The 14893-nt window shown below is 43.0% G+C and overlaps 1 protein-coding gene across 1 annotated transcript in view; it reads right to left on the bottom strand.

Moving 5' to 3' along the window:
- LOC126158122 (uncharacterized) overlaps positions 1–14893 on the bottom strand; it is a 61810-nt gene that overhangs the window by 31586 nt on the left and 15331 nt on the right. The window contains exon 3 of the mRNA XM_049916422.1: positions 8753–8893. Coding sequence (XP_049772379.1) covers positions 8753–8893 — 141 coding nt within the window. The remainder of the gene's footprint in view (positions 1–8752; positions 8894–14893) is intronic.

The raw sequence follows: 14893 nt of genomic DNA, 5'->3' as shown, positions 1-14893 counted from the left end.
CCTAGTATTTTACTTTCGAATTCACTGAACGCTTCACGCATAGCCCTCATTACGCTAACTTTGACATAGTTTAGCTTCTGCTTGTCTGAGAGGTATTCCGGTGGGTGAGAAGCGGAGCAGTATCTCACTTCAACCAGATGAATTTATTTGCTGTGCAATTGTTAGTCTGTAGACACGAAGCATTTTTTTAAAGTTTTGTTATGGAGGGAAGCGTGGAGGGGAAAAATTGTAGAGGAGACCAAGGTTTGAATACAGTAAACAGACTAAAATGGTTACAGGCTGCAGTAGTTATGCGGAGAGGAAAAGGCTGACACGGGATAAATCAGCGCTGCATCTAATTAGCCTTCGGACTGAAGACTATAACAACAAGAACTTGTGACAAGTGATTGTTTAGTGTAGAATTGTTGTTGTTGAGGATTGCTATGAATGAAAGGAAATCTTTGTTTTAGAAGCGGCAGGGTGATGTAGTAGTTGGAATTTTCTTCCATCAGTCGGATTACCAAAGTCTTAACATCAGAAGATATGTTGGATGGACCCGTCAGGTACAATACTTCAAAACTGGAACTGTACGCCGCTACCTGCATTTCCCTTAGCGCGTTTTCGCTACCAGGAATTGAGCCAGCTACTTCCACCTCTATAAGTGTATACTTCTGCAGACAACATCGCTAATGCCGTGCTCGAAACAGAGTTGCCTATTTGGAAACCTGATTGCTGGAGGAAATTTCACTTGGCCGGAAAGAGAGAGTAAGTACCTGCGTAATATTGCTGATCGCCAGACAAAACGCTAGTAGCCTCGGTTAAATACGTGTCTTCCAAGCAGTGCCCCATGTCATATTCATGTGGTGAATCGTCCGTCGGAAATGGACGTCGGTCTCGGCGGCATTCTTAGTACTCCTTCAGAGGAGATCAGTACATGCCACCAACTGGGTCCTAACTAACCTAAGGGCATCACACAACACCCAGTCATCACGAGGCAGAGAAAATCCCTGACCCCAACAATTTAGAAGTAGACTGCTGGGATTGTGAGACTTGATGCTGTTCTCTTCATCTCTGCATAACTGTTGCAACCAGCATCCACTCGAAGCTGCTTAGAGTAGTCAAACTTCTGTTACTCTCCAAAATTTTTACTCTCCCACATGTTCTATTTCTTGATTTCTCAGGATGTGTCCTATCAACTGATGCCTTCTTGTAAGACATATATGACTATTTCGATCATGTTATGGTGATAACATAATCTGTCAAAATATACTGGATTTTTTTTTAATTCCCTGCAATAGCACCTTTAAACTGAACAAGCCTTAAGTCACGTTTACAATGAGTGTGAAACACGTTTTGAAACAATGTTTGCAACTAATGTTGACTATCAATGTTTGCAACGTGTTGCACACACGAAAACAGCTACTCGGATAAAAGGAAACATCATCTCTAGCCTGCTTCCGCTGTCACTGCATGGCGCTAGTGTTTGTTAACGTTACGATATACTACATAACTTCGTATAGCAGCGTGTAGTAATTGTGTTGCCTTAATTAACCAAACCACTCCGTCTACAGGCCACAAGTGGCCCATCGGGACCATCCGAGCGCCGTGTCATCCTCAGAGGAGGATGCGGATAGGAGGGGCGCGGGGTCAGCGCACCGCTCTCCCGGTCGTTATGATGGATTCTTGACTGAAGCCGCTACTATTCGGTCGAGTAGCTCCTCAGTTGGCATCACGAGGCTGAGTGCACCCCGAAAAATGGCAACAGCGCATGGCGGCCTGGATGGTCACCCATCCAAGTGCCGACCACACCCGACAGCGCTTAACTCGCTTAATTTCGGTGATCTCACGGGAACCGGTGTATCCACTGCGGCAAGGCCGTTGTCTTGTGTTGCCTTAATAGAATGTGATAACTTCAAATATCTGTTTTCATGTCAAGATAATGGGTATTCCATTTTATTGTACTCTATGAGAGATAAGAGTGCCTATGGGACGCGTGAAGTGGAAACTATAAAATTTCCAAGTTGAAATAGGACTCCATTCAGAAAATCGCTGCTGTGTTTAACACGAATAGCAGTGGTGTAGAAGAGAAGTTTAAGACTCTTTTGACAGAAGATCAGATGAATTGCGTTAGGTACACTTTGAGATGGAATTAAATTTTATATAACAGAACGCAGGATTTGCCAGCGAGCGTGAGTAAAGAAGGGGAACCGACAACAATTGCAAAATCCATTTCCACGTTCGTCATTACGGATTGTGACGTCTGTAGAGGAGGTTGATAATGGAGAGGATTTGATTGCTTGTACTAATATATTACACAAAGTCTGGCAATGAAATGACGAGACTGCCCAACTTCTATCGCGCAGCCGTATTGAGTAGTTTGATAACCTTGAACCTTCAAGAGCAGCCACCTTCAATTTCGTCTTCGTCTGCTTTAGTTTGCTTTTGAGTCTTGCTGGAGAGTACATTATTTTGTAGTAGTGCTGCGATAATGGTGAGCTTAAAAACTGAGCAACGTAATAGCCTCTAATTCCTCGTGAAATTAAGATAAAAGTCACCAACTGAATTTTTCATACGTTAAACTCGGTGTTTGGTGGTAATGGTATGTCACGTAAGCTAGTTTTTGAACGAGAAGGGATTGAAGATGATGAACGTCTCGGTTGATATGTCAATTCAGGAACTGAGCAAACATTAAGAAAATTAATGAAACTTAGCGGAACGACCGACTTGTGAGCAGTTGGATGGTCGTAGACATCGTTGTTGTTGTGGTCTTCAGTCCTGAGACTGGTTTGATGCAGCTCTCCATGCTACCCTATACTGTGCAAGCTTCTTCATCTCCCAGTACTTACTTCAGCCGCCGGCCGCGGTGGTCTAGCGGTTCTGGCGCTGCAGTCCGGAACCGCGGGACTGCTACGGTCGCAGGTTCGAATCCTGCCTCGGGCATGGGTGTGTGTGATGTCCTTGGGTTAGTTAGGTTTAAGTAGTTCTAAGTTCTAGGGGACTTATGACCTAACATGTTGAGTCCCATAGTGCTCAGAGCCATTTGAACCATTTGAACTTACTTCAGCCCACATCCTATTGAATCTGCTTAGTTTATTCATCTCTTGGTCTCCCTCTACAATTTTTACCCTCCACGCTGCCCTCCAATGCTAAATTTGTGATCCCTTGATGCATCAGAACATGTCCTACTAACCGGTCCCTCCTTTTTGTCAAGTTGTGCCACATACTCCTCTTCTCCCCAATTCTATTCAATACTTCATCATTAGTTATGTGATCTACCCATCTAATCTTCAGCATTCTTCTGTAGCACCGCATTTCGAAAGCTTCTATTCTCTTCTTGTCCAAGCTATTTATCGTACATGTTTCACTTCCATACATGGCTACACTCCATACAAATACTTTCAGAAACGACTTCCTGACACTTAAATCTATACTCGATGTTAACAAATTTCTCTTCTTCAGAAACGCTTTCCTTGCCATTGCCAGTCTACATTTTATATCCTCTCTACTTCGACCATCATCAGTTATTTTGCTCCCCAAATAGCAAAACTCCTTTACTACTTTAAGTGTCTCATTTCCTATTCTAATTCCCTCAGCATCACCCGACTAAATTCGACTATATTCCATTATCCTCGTTTTGCTTTTGTTGATGTTCATCTTATATCCTCCTTTCAAGACACTCGTAGACATGGTGAACACAAATACAGAGACAGTAAGGAAAACTTTTACATGATGAACTGAACATGACAAATGTTTGTACAAAACTGGTTCCGAAAAATATCTCTCAGGAATAAAAAGACTATTGGAAGATCATCTGCTCTGATGTCATGGAACGACTCAACGAAGAATCAGATTTGCTCACACGTGTCGTCGCTTATGATGAAAACTGGATCTTCCAGCACGACTCGGAAACAAGGCATCACTCTATACTCTGGAAGAGTCCCACATCGCCAAGAATGGAAATGAAGCACGAATGAGCAACTCAGAATTGAAGGCAATGCTGACCTTTTTTTTTCTGTGTCAGGCGTGGTACCATGAGTGAATGGCTGCCTGAGGATCAAACTATTAATCAGAAATACTACAAAGTAGCCAAGCTGAGAGAAAGAGTAAGGAAGAAAAAATCGGATTTATGGAAGAACTACGCGTGGATGCTGAATCAAGACAACGTGCTAGTCTGCACTGCCGTATCTGTGAAACAGTTTTTAGCAGAGACCAGCATTCGTGTGCTTGAATATTCTCCGTATTCGCCAGATGTGGTTCCTTGTGACTTATCTGTTTCCAAAAGTGAAAAAAGTATTGAAGGAAACACATTTCCAACTGTTGAAGATCTAAAAGCAAAAGTAGCAGAACTACTGAAGATGGTGTGTAGATATGAGAGGTATATATGTTGAAGGGGATAACAGTTAATTGTAACACTGTTTGCGATAGATCACATTTCTGACACCAGTGCCGTTATTTAGTTGCCATTCCTCGTAAATATTTAATATGCAAAGAACATATACGTTAAGGTCATATACGTAATAGGATCGTCTTTGTATAACCCCTCAACCACAGCTTCAGAAACTATGAACTTTTATGAGATGCAGCAGGCTTAGAAATCCATACATATTAAAAAAACGGATGTATGTATGTATTATATATGTTCCACATCTCCTTCTAAACCACTGGAGCAATTTCAACCAAAAATTGGTATACGTATCACTTTTGTCTGGAAATCGTTGCTGTGGGAGTAAGAATCACCTACCTATCGGAGGGGTGGAGTTGACAATGAAGAAGCACTGTAGTCCACGACGCACGAACAGCCATACTTCAGTCATACAGTTTTTTAGAATGAGAGCACCCAGTGCCTTGAAACAAATTTTACACATAATGTCAAACCCTTATGAAACTTTTTCTCGCTGACAACTCCAACAAAATGATGAAAGGAAAAAATGTTAATCGCTTACTACATTTTCGCTGTTCATGCATTGAAACTGTCACATGAAGCATGACGTTTTAATTTATTACTCCTTTACTAATAACTGTAATCGCGACTCATTTATCAGACAGTATTCACATATATCACTGAATGTACCTGCAGGTATGACGCTATAAACATCGAATGCGCGAAAAACTGCCGCGTCAAGCGTGACGTTTTAATTTACTACTTCGTTACTACTAACTCTATTCACAACACATTTTACAGACAGTTGCCACATATATCACAGGATGTACCTGCGAGATTATATCATTGTCCAGCGCATAGGTCAGGGGATACGACATCAGCAAAAAGTACCGGCGTCCTATTAGGTTAGCGTCATAAGGTGGAAAGAGAATGGTTAAAAAAAAAAAAAAAGGCTCTGAGCACTATGGGACCTAACTTCTGAGGTCATCAGTCCCCTAGAACTTAGAACTACTTAAACTTAACTAACCTAAGGACATCACACACACCCATGCTCTGGACAGGATTCGAACCTGCGACCGTAGCGGACGCGCGGTTCCAGACTGTAGCGCCTAGAACAGCTCGGCCACCCCGGCCGGCAAAGAGGATGGGAGGAGGAAGAGATGGACAGAAAGAGAGGGAGGAGGGATGGACAGAGGGAAGGGAGAGGAGGAGATGGAGAGAGAAAGGAAACAGGAAGAGATGGATAGAGACAGAGGGAGGCAGAGATAGGGAGAGCGAGACTAGGGACGAGACGAGCAGAAAGAGGGGTAGGAGGAAATGGACAGAGAAAAAGATAAGGAGACGATGGACAGGGAGTGGGGAGAGGAGAATATAGACAGAGAAAGGAAATAAGAGAAGAAGAACAGGGATGGGGAAGAGGATGTGGTGGACAGAAGAGGGAAGGAGGAGGACACAGAGGTGAAGGAAAGATAGACAGAGAGAGATGGAGGATGAGATGGACAGAGAGAGAACGAAGGAGGAACTGGGCAAGTAGAAGATTGGAATAAATACATATCCGCCCAACGCCAGGTACTCAGCTAGTATGAAATAAAAGTGCGAGCTTTAGAAAGGAATCTCTTATTGCCAAAAACTTAAGACCAACAGCAAGTCTCTGATTCAAATGAATTACTTTTTCTGAAATTTGTAACTTTCTTTGAAACAAATGGTTCTATCAAATTCGTTACAATTTTAAAATCGTACGGTGATGTCTTTACGAAGTTACGAAAAGCAGCACCTTCTTCCATATTCATCTCGCGCAGCAGTCCTTCCAGCAAGGTTTCCTACCGTGTTTTCGTCCAACAAGATGACTACGATAACAATTTGTCCATTTTATTTGGACCGTTGAGCTCCGTGGCCGTGGATAATGATATTTTGCTGTAAAAATACAGCGACCAGCCACTTTTTTTAATGCGTTTTATTTATGACAAGATGCAGTTCGGTTTTTCACCCATCTTCAACTGGCAAATTACATGTATCTTCAGTTTCTACAGTGGTACAATATCGACAGCAGTTTGGGTGCTGCAGCTGGCCTGTGCAAAAGCAACGATTCCAGTCATTTGCTTCAATTTCGCGAGTTTAAAGTTACTCGCTATCAGTTGTTCATTTTACTTACATTCTCCTCTCCTTGTTTTTTTCTTGGATTTTCTTCTTTTTTGTAACACCACAAACACTTTTTGTTACGTATTTCACACAGGCGCACTGCGTTATCCGCCATGTCGTCGACTGACAGTTTTGTTTACATAGAAGTAGTTTATCTAAGAACAGAGTTATATTTTACAAAAGTTTTGAGGTTCTAGCTAAGCTACTGTTTACTAAACATTGACTTGGGTGATAGAAGTATTCTAAGTACGATGTATACTAAGGTTTTTTTTGGCTACTTAGGCAGTATTGAAGATAATAAACTAACATAACACATTTATACAAAGCAGTAATTCATACATTTACAATATAACAAAGATAGAATTTAGATGTTTATGTTGTATATTACTACATGCATTTGTTGGGTTTATATTAGATTATGTTATTTCTTGATTGTGCTTAGTAAGTGATTTGATAAGTATAGTGTGGAAGTTTTTCATAAATGTTCGGTTTGGTAACATTGTTGGTCGTTAAATATGTCAGAAGGGGATGCATGTTTATGTGAATAAATTTCGATTTCTTCTAGGAGGTTCATTCTTTTTCCATTGTTGGCTAGGTGGAGAACTTGTAGGTTATGGGATATGTCTGTTACTTGATGTTCTTCTTCTGCTATATGTTGGGAAAATGTGGATTTATTTAAGTTTTTAAAACGTTTCCGAGAACACATGGATGCTCTTCGTTTAAAAAACTTAAATAAATCCACATTTGCCCAACATGTAGCAGAAGAAGAACACCAAGTAACAGACATACCCCATAACCTACAAGTTCTCCACCTAGCCAACAATGGAAAAAGAATGAACCTCCTAAAAGAAATCGAAATTTATTCACATAAACATGCATCCCCTTCTGACATACTTAGCGACCAAACAGAGTTACCAAACCGAATATTTCTAAAAAACTTCCACACTATACTTATCAAATCACTTACTAAGCACAATCAAGAAATAACATAATCTAATATAAACCCAACAAATGCATGTAGTAATATACAACATAAACATCTAAATTCTATCTTTGTTATATTGTAAATGTATGAATTACTGCTTTGTATAAATGTGTTATGTTAGTTTATTATCTTCAATACTGCCTAAGTAGCCAAAAAAAACCTTAGTATACATCGTACTTAGAATACTTCTATCACCCAAGTCAATGTTTAGTAAACAGTAGCTTAGCTAGAACCTCAAAACTTTTGTAAAATATAACTCTGTTCTTAGATAAACTACTTCTATGTAAACAAAACTGTCAGTCGACGACATGGCGGATAACGCAGTGCGCCTGTGTGAAATACGTAACAAAAAGTGTTTGTGGTGTTACAAAAAAGAAGAAAATCCAAGAAAAAAACAAGGAGAGGAGAATGTAAGTAAAATGAACAACTGATAGCGAGTAACTTTAAACTCGCGAAATTGAAGCAAATGACTGGAATCGTTGCTTTTGCACAGGCCAGCTGCAGCACCCAAACTGCTGTCGATATTGTACCACTGTAGAAACTGAAGATACATGTAATTTGCCAGCTGAAGATGGGTGCAAACCCGAAATACATATTGGCATAAATAAAACGCATTAAAAAAGTGGCTGGTCGCTGTATTTTATAGTAAAATAAGTTGACTACGCCTTTGCGACAGCTTTGCACGCAATGAGAACACACAATTACAGCTTCAATACTGCAAACTATACGAGCACACGTAGAGAAATGTTTGCTGCTTTTGTGGACGGGGATGCGAACAACAAGAAGCATAGTTGCAAACATGTTTGGGGATTTTGTCAGGTTCGGCATTGGGAACAGATGCAGCTTTAGTTTCTAATCTTCAGGTGCCTAACAAGTGTACCTCATTTTTCAACTCGTCTGTTTCCAGAAGTGGTTACAAGGTTTTGAAGGACAGTATGACCATATGACTACTACTGGAAACAGACAAGTATGAACCTAAATTTAAAAAATCATATACATTTATCAAACACATCAAGATAACCAGGGCTCGAAATGCATCGATCGTGCACTGAAATAAAATAACGATTTGTGACTGAAGGCGTTTTGTTTTTTAGTTTACTGAAGTAATGCAGCCTTGGAAGAAACACTGTCAGCGATGGATATAACATACAGAAACATGTTTTTTATCACATTCTAAAGGCGACTTTAGATGACGTTCGGAGTGCTCCAGTTTAGGAAATCGTGGGAGTGTGTGAGGGATTAATTAACTGCAGACGTGAAGTCCGTACCGGCGACGATGCAGATGACGCCCGAGACGAAGGTGCAGAGGCGGCGGTGTCGGGCGCAGTGCCCCGCGAGGACGCACACCTCGGCCAGCAGCAGCAGCGCCGCCGCCGCCAGGAAGAACGCCGCGGACCGCGTCACCGCGTCTGCAACACACGGCGCGCCACCACTCACCTCACTTGCCAGTAACTGCCGTAGGCCACTGAAAATACTACTGTGCACCACAGGTTCAAATGTATCTGCTTACAGTCTGTAGGTGAGTAGGCGTAAGTTGATCCCTGACACCTGGCAACGCTGTTGCCAGCTTTCAAGTACGAAGTTGTAAATTAGTCGCCTACAGAACTCCAGCAACAATGAGGTGCTGCTACAGAGACGTTTACAAAATCGCGTAACATGGTTGGTTGCAGTAGGCGCACGGAGCTGCTGCACCCAGCCCACTGCAACTGTCAGGGATCGTCTTACAGCGACTCGACTATGGGGTAGCTAGAGCCTGCAAACTTGCAGAACATCAAGTGGACCAAGCTGGGACCCACCGGGAATAGGGCTGGTAACATAAAATCGATGACGCTGTCAACAGGTAGTTAATCTTCTTATAAACGTGGTATCCACCTAACTGTGCGAATTAAGACTAACGGTGGAGGGAATGGTCTATAAAAATGCAGGAATTCTGTTGTAATCAAACTTTGCCTTCTGCTAATATTTTGGCTGTGAACCACTAAACTATCCTCGGATCGAGATCTAAAGAATGGCGATAAATCAGCTCCGTTCATCTTATATACCGATATGTGAGGAAGGCGGGAGCGCTTATCCTCGTGTCATTAAGCCGTCCGATAGTTTGAGTTGGTGCATAAGTTCGTAACATTTTGCGTAAGTTTAACAAAAACAACAGATACACGGCTGCAAAATACTAACGCGAATTCTTTACAGGCAAAAGGAAAAACTGGTAGAAGCTGACCTCGGGGAAGATCAGTTTGGATTCCGTAGAAATATTGGAACACATGAGGCAATACTGACCCTACGACTTATCTTAGAAGCTAGATTAAGGAAAGGCAAACCTACGTTTCTAGCATTTGTAGACTTAGAGAAAGCTTTTGACAATGTTGATTGGAATACTCTATTTCAAATTCTGAAGGTGGCAGGGGTAAAATACAGGCAGCGAAAGGCTATTTACAATTTGTACAGAAAGCAGATGGCAGTTAAAAGAGTCAAGTGGTATGAAAGAGAAGCAGTGGTTGGGAAGGGAGTGAGACAGGTTTGTAGCCTCTCCCCGATGTTATTCAATCTGTATATTGAGCAAGCAATAAAGGAAACAAAAAAAATTCGGAGTAGGTATTAAAATCCATGGAGAAGAAATAAAAACTTTGAGGTTCGCCGATGACATTGTAATTCTGTCAGAAACAGCGAAGGACTTGGAAGAGCAATTGAACAGAATGAACAGTGTCTTCAAAGGAGGGTATAAGATGAACATTAACGAAAGCAAAGCCGGCCGGAGTGGCCGTGCGGTTCTAAGCGCTACAGTCTGGAACCGATCGATCGCTACGGTCGCAAGTTCGAATCCTGCCTCGGGCATGGATTTGTGTGATGTCCTTAGGTTAGTTAGGTTTAATTAGTTCTAAGTTCTAGGCGACTGATGACCTCAGAAGTTAAGTCGCATAGTGCTCAGAGCCATTTTGAACCAACAAAAGCAAAACGAGGATAATGGAATGTAGTCGAATGAAGTCGGGTGATGCTGAGGGAATTAGATTAGGAAATGAGACACTAAAATTAGTAAAGGAGTTTTGCTATTTAGGGAGCAAAATAACTGATGATGGTCGAAGTAGAGAGGATATAAAATGTAGATTGGCAATGGCAAGGAAAGCGCTTCTGAAGAAGAGAAATTTGTTAACATCGAGTATAGATTTAAGTGTCAGGAAGCCGTTTCTGAAAGTATTTGTATGGAGTGTAGCCACCTATGGAAGTGAAACGTGGACGATAAATAGTTCGGACAAGAAGAGAATAGAAGCTTTCGAAATGTGGTGCTACAGAAAAATGCTGAAGACTAGGTTGGTAGATCACATAACTAATGAGGAGGTATTGAATAGAATTGGGGAGGAGTTTGTGGCACAACTCAACTAGAAGAAGGGATCTGTTGTTAGGACATGTTCTGAGGCATCAAGAGATCACCAATTTAGTACTGGAGGGCAGCGTGGAGGGTACAAATCGTAGAGGGAGACCAAGAGATGAATACACTAAGCAGATTCAGAAGGATGTAGGGTGCAGTAGTTACTGGGAGATGAAGCAGCTTGCACAGGATTAGCATGGTGAGCTGGATCAAACCAGTCTCAGGGCTGAAGACCACAACAACAACACACATAACAGAGACCTTAGTTATTAACAATATATTCTGCTTCACTATTTAAAACAGTTTCGAGCGCTGCGGTAACGTTTCGATTCCGCGACTGCAGAAATCATTTGGCTTTCAGGCGAAGAACTCGCCGAGCCATGTTCGGAGCGCATTTTTATCCGGAAAGGAAGTTCCTTGAAGGTTGTTGGATAGAGAGCAGAAAAGATGTAAATCTGAGGACACAAAATCAGGTGAAGGACGTGGGTGCGCAATGACTTCCCAACCCATTTCCTGTATAGAGTTTATTGACGGTCTAGCAGAATGCGGGCGGCGTTATCGTTGAGTATCGTCACTTCACGCAGTCTTCCTGGTCGTTGTTCTTGCATTGCGTCTGCAAGGCGTCTCAGTTGTAGATAACAAATGTCAGCAGTGATGGTTGCACTCCGGGGAAGCAATTCGTAGTCCCCCTCCCCCACTATAGCTGTTCCAGCAGATGCACAACATTTTCTTCTGTGAATGTATGCAGGTGTTTGTACGGAGAGTTGATTCATTGTTTGGACACAACCATTCCTTACTTCCCCTTATGTTAGCATAAAGACACCGTTTGTCGTCACCAGTAACGATAGGAATGGTCGGTGTTTGTAAGGAGCCCACTGATGACGAGTAAGCAGAGATGCACCGATGGCCACTCGTTAATTTTTTTTGTTTTGGCTTAGAGCATGCGCTATACATACACCCGATTTTTGAACCTTCCCCATTGCGTGCAAATATCGCACGATGGTGGAATGATCACATTTCATTACATTGCCTGTTCTAGAGTACACTACAGTGGATCATTGTTGATTAATGGTTTAAACGGTCTTCATCAACCCTGAAGGTTTCCCTGAACGTAGAGAGTCACTAATATTAAAACGATCCTCTTTAAAACGAGAAAACCATTTTCTTGCCATCGTGACAAAAAATAAAAACACCTACAGCCGTCCTTATGATTTTATTTTATTTTGTCGCTATCAGTTTCAACGCCTCATTGCGTCATCTTCAGGCCTGTATGTATAAAACATTGAAGACAGCATTATCACCTTATCAGTTAAGTTACATAGTAACAGATTAAAACAGAATGAAAACAATGGCAAGGCTCTACAAATGAATTTACACCGAACATTTGAGAGAAAGAAGTAATACATCCATTGTCACATATTTAAAATGTACCATCACGAATTTCCACTCAATACATTTTACAATTATACTATTTATTAAAAATTATTTAAATACTATTCATGATTTTTATTTGACAGTGGGACATGCATTATCTGCACAACCTTGAAATAACTTACTGTAAGACAAAATAACTGTAAAAGGTGATGAATGGAAGGAAACAATACCTCACAAAGAAATAAAAAGAAGGAACATGACGTATGTGTCGTGTCAAAGTATAAAATGCTTATTTGAACACAGATGAGGGGCATAAACTATGTCATATCTATAAAATGAACGTCCAAGACGTTTCTTGCCATGCTGTGTCCAGTGGCATACATGGCACAAATGTTTCTGGCTACCTCCGCTGCTGTCACCCGTCTATTGAACTCAGACAGACGAATACATCTGAAACGTTTCGAGTGCCCCACTTCGCACTCCATTTCTTAGCGTCCACAGCTCCGCTCGCTATCTCAAATGACAAAACAACAATAAGTAAACTAAGATGGTAACAGTGAACTACAAATACCATGAATGTAACAATCGATAAATAAGATACCCATCAGGAAATGGCAGCATGGGTTGGGAAGGACCACATGGTCCATAATGCGTCTGTGTGACTGGTGACCTTATTCATCATGCTGGAGTGGCTGTGCTGAGACCAAGGTCTACCCATCTGCAGACTGTGGCGCACATTGTTAGAAACAGTGCCTGTCGACTGGGGTCAGATCATTCCGACGACTGGCAGCGAAGGCTGGGAAAAGCAACCTAGCTCACAAATTTCAACAAAGCTCACAATCTGCCACAATCCCCTCACCGTCTATGTACACTCGTAACATCGAAAATGCAGATAAAAAAACCTTCTGCACCATCCAAAATTTTCGCCGTTTAATATCCGTTGATAACTTGTAATGTACTTGTGGTTCTGAATCTGTAAGCTTTATTAGAAAAGCTATATTTAATAGGTAATCGATGTAATAGTGTATTTATTTCTGAATGTACACTCCTGGAAATGGAAAAAAGAACACATTGACACCGGTGTGTCAGACCCACCATACTTGCTCCGGACACTGCGAGAGGGCTGTACAAGCAATGATCACACGCACGGCACAGCGGACACACCAGGAACCGCGGTGTTGGCCGTCGAATGGCGCTAGCTGCGCAGCATTTGTGCACCGCCGCCGTCAGTGTCAGCCAGTTTGCCGTGGCATACGGAGCTCCATCGCAGTCTTTAAGACTGGTAACATGCCGCGACAGCGTGGACGTGAACCGTATGTGCAGTTGACGGACTTTGAGCGAGGGCGTATAGTGGGCATGCGGGAGGCCGGGTGGACGTACCGCCGAATTGCTCAACACGTGGGGCGTGAGGTCTCCACAGTACATCGATGTTGTCGCCAGTGGTCGGCGGAAGGTGCACGTGACCGTCGACCTGGGACCGGACCGCAGCGACGCACGGATGCACGCCAAGACCGTAGGATCCTACGCAGTGCCGTAGGGGACCGCACCGCCACTTCCCAGCAAATTAGGGACACTGTTGCTCCTGGGGTATCGGCGAGGACCATTCGCAACCGTCTCCATGAAGCTGGGCTACGGTCCCGCACACCGTTAGGCCGTCTTCCGCTCACGCCCCAACATCGTGCAGCCCGCCTCCAGTGGTGTCGCGACAGGCGTGAATGGAGGGACGAATGGAGACGTGTCGTCTTCAGCGATGAGAGTCGCTTCTGCCTTGGTGCCAATGATGGTCGTATGCGTGTTTGGCGCCGTGCAGGTGAGCGCCACAATCAGGACTGCATACGACCGAGGCACACAGGGCCAACACCCGGCATCATGGTGTGGGGAGCGATCTCCTACACTGGCCGTACACCACTGGTGATCGTCGAGGGGACACTGAGTAGTGCACGGTACATCGAAACCGTCATCGAACCCATCGTTCTACCATTCCTAGACCGGCAAGGGAACTTGCTGTTCCAACAGGACAATGCACGTCCGCATGTATCCCGTGCCACCCAACGTGCTCTAGAAGGTGTAAGTCAACTATCCTGGCCAGCAAGATCTCCGGATCTGTCCCCCATTGAGCATGTTTGGGACTGGATGAAGCGTCGTCTCACGCGGTCTGCACGTCCAGCACGAACGCTGGTCCAACTGAGGCACCAGGTGGAAATGGCATGGCAAGCCGTTCCACAGGAATACATCCAGCATCTCTACGACCGTCTCCATGGGAGAATAGCAGCCTGCATTGCTGCGAAAGGTGGATATACACTGTACTAGTGCCGACATTGTGCATGCTCTGTTGCCTGTGTCTATGTGCCTGTGGTTCTGTCAGTGTGATCATGTGATGTATCTGACCCCAGGAATGTATCAATAAAGTTTCCCCTTCCTGGGACAATGAATTCACGGTGTTCTTATTTCAATTTCCAGGAGTGTATATTATTGAGAGTAATTATAGTAAAAATATTATAAATTGCTGGGTAATAGCCAAGGGAACTTTATTTCAGTGTGTCGATGACATCTGTCGTTGTATATCTTCGCGTACGGAGTGTCTCTGTCGCGTTGCGAGCAGAGAGGAACCAGAGCAGCTAGAGTGATGAAAAAGTGCGGTAGTGTTCGTTGGGCGCTCCCGCAGACGTTG

This window comes from Schistocerca cancellata, chromosome 2, assembly GCF_023864275.1.
Source record: "Schistocerca cancellata isolate TAMUIC-IGC-003103 chromosome 2, iqSchCanc2.1, whole genome shotgun sequence".
Classification (NCBI taxonomy): domain Eukaryota; kingdom Metazoa; phylum Arthropoda; class Insecta; order Orthoptera; family Acrididae; genus Schistocerca; species Schistocerca cancellata.
The sequence above is the reverse complement of the archived record's forward strand: the minus strand, read 5'-3'. Positions and strand labels throughout refer to the sequence as shown.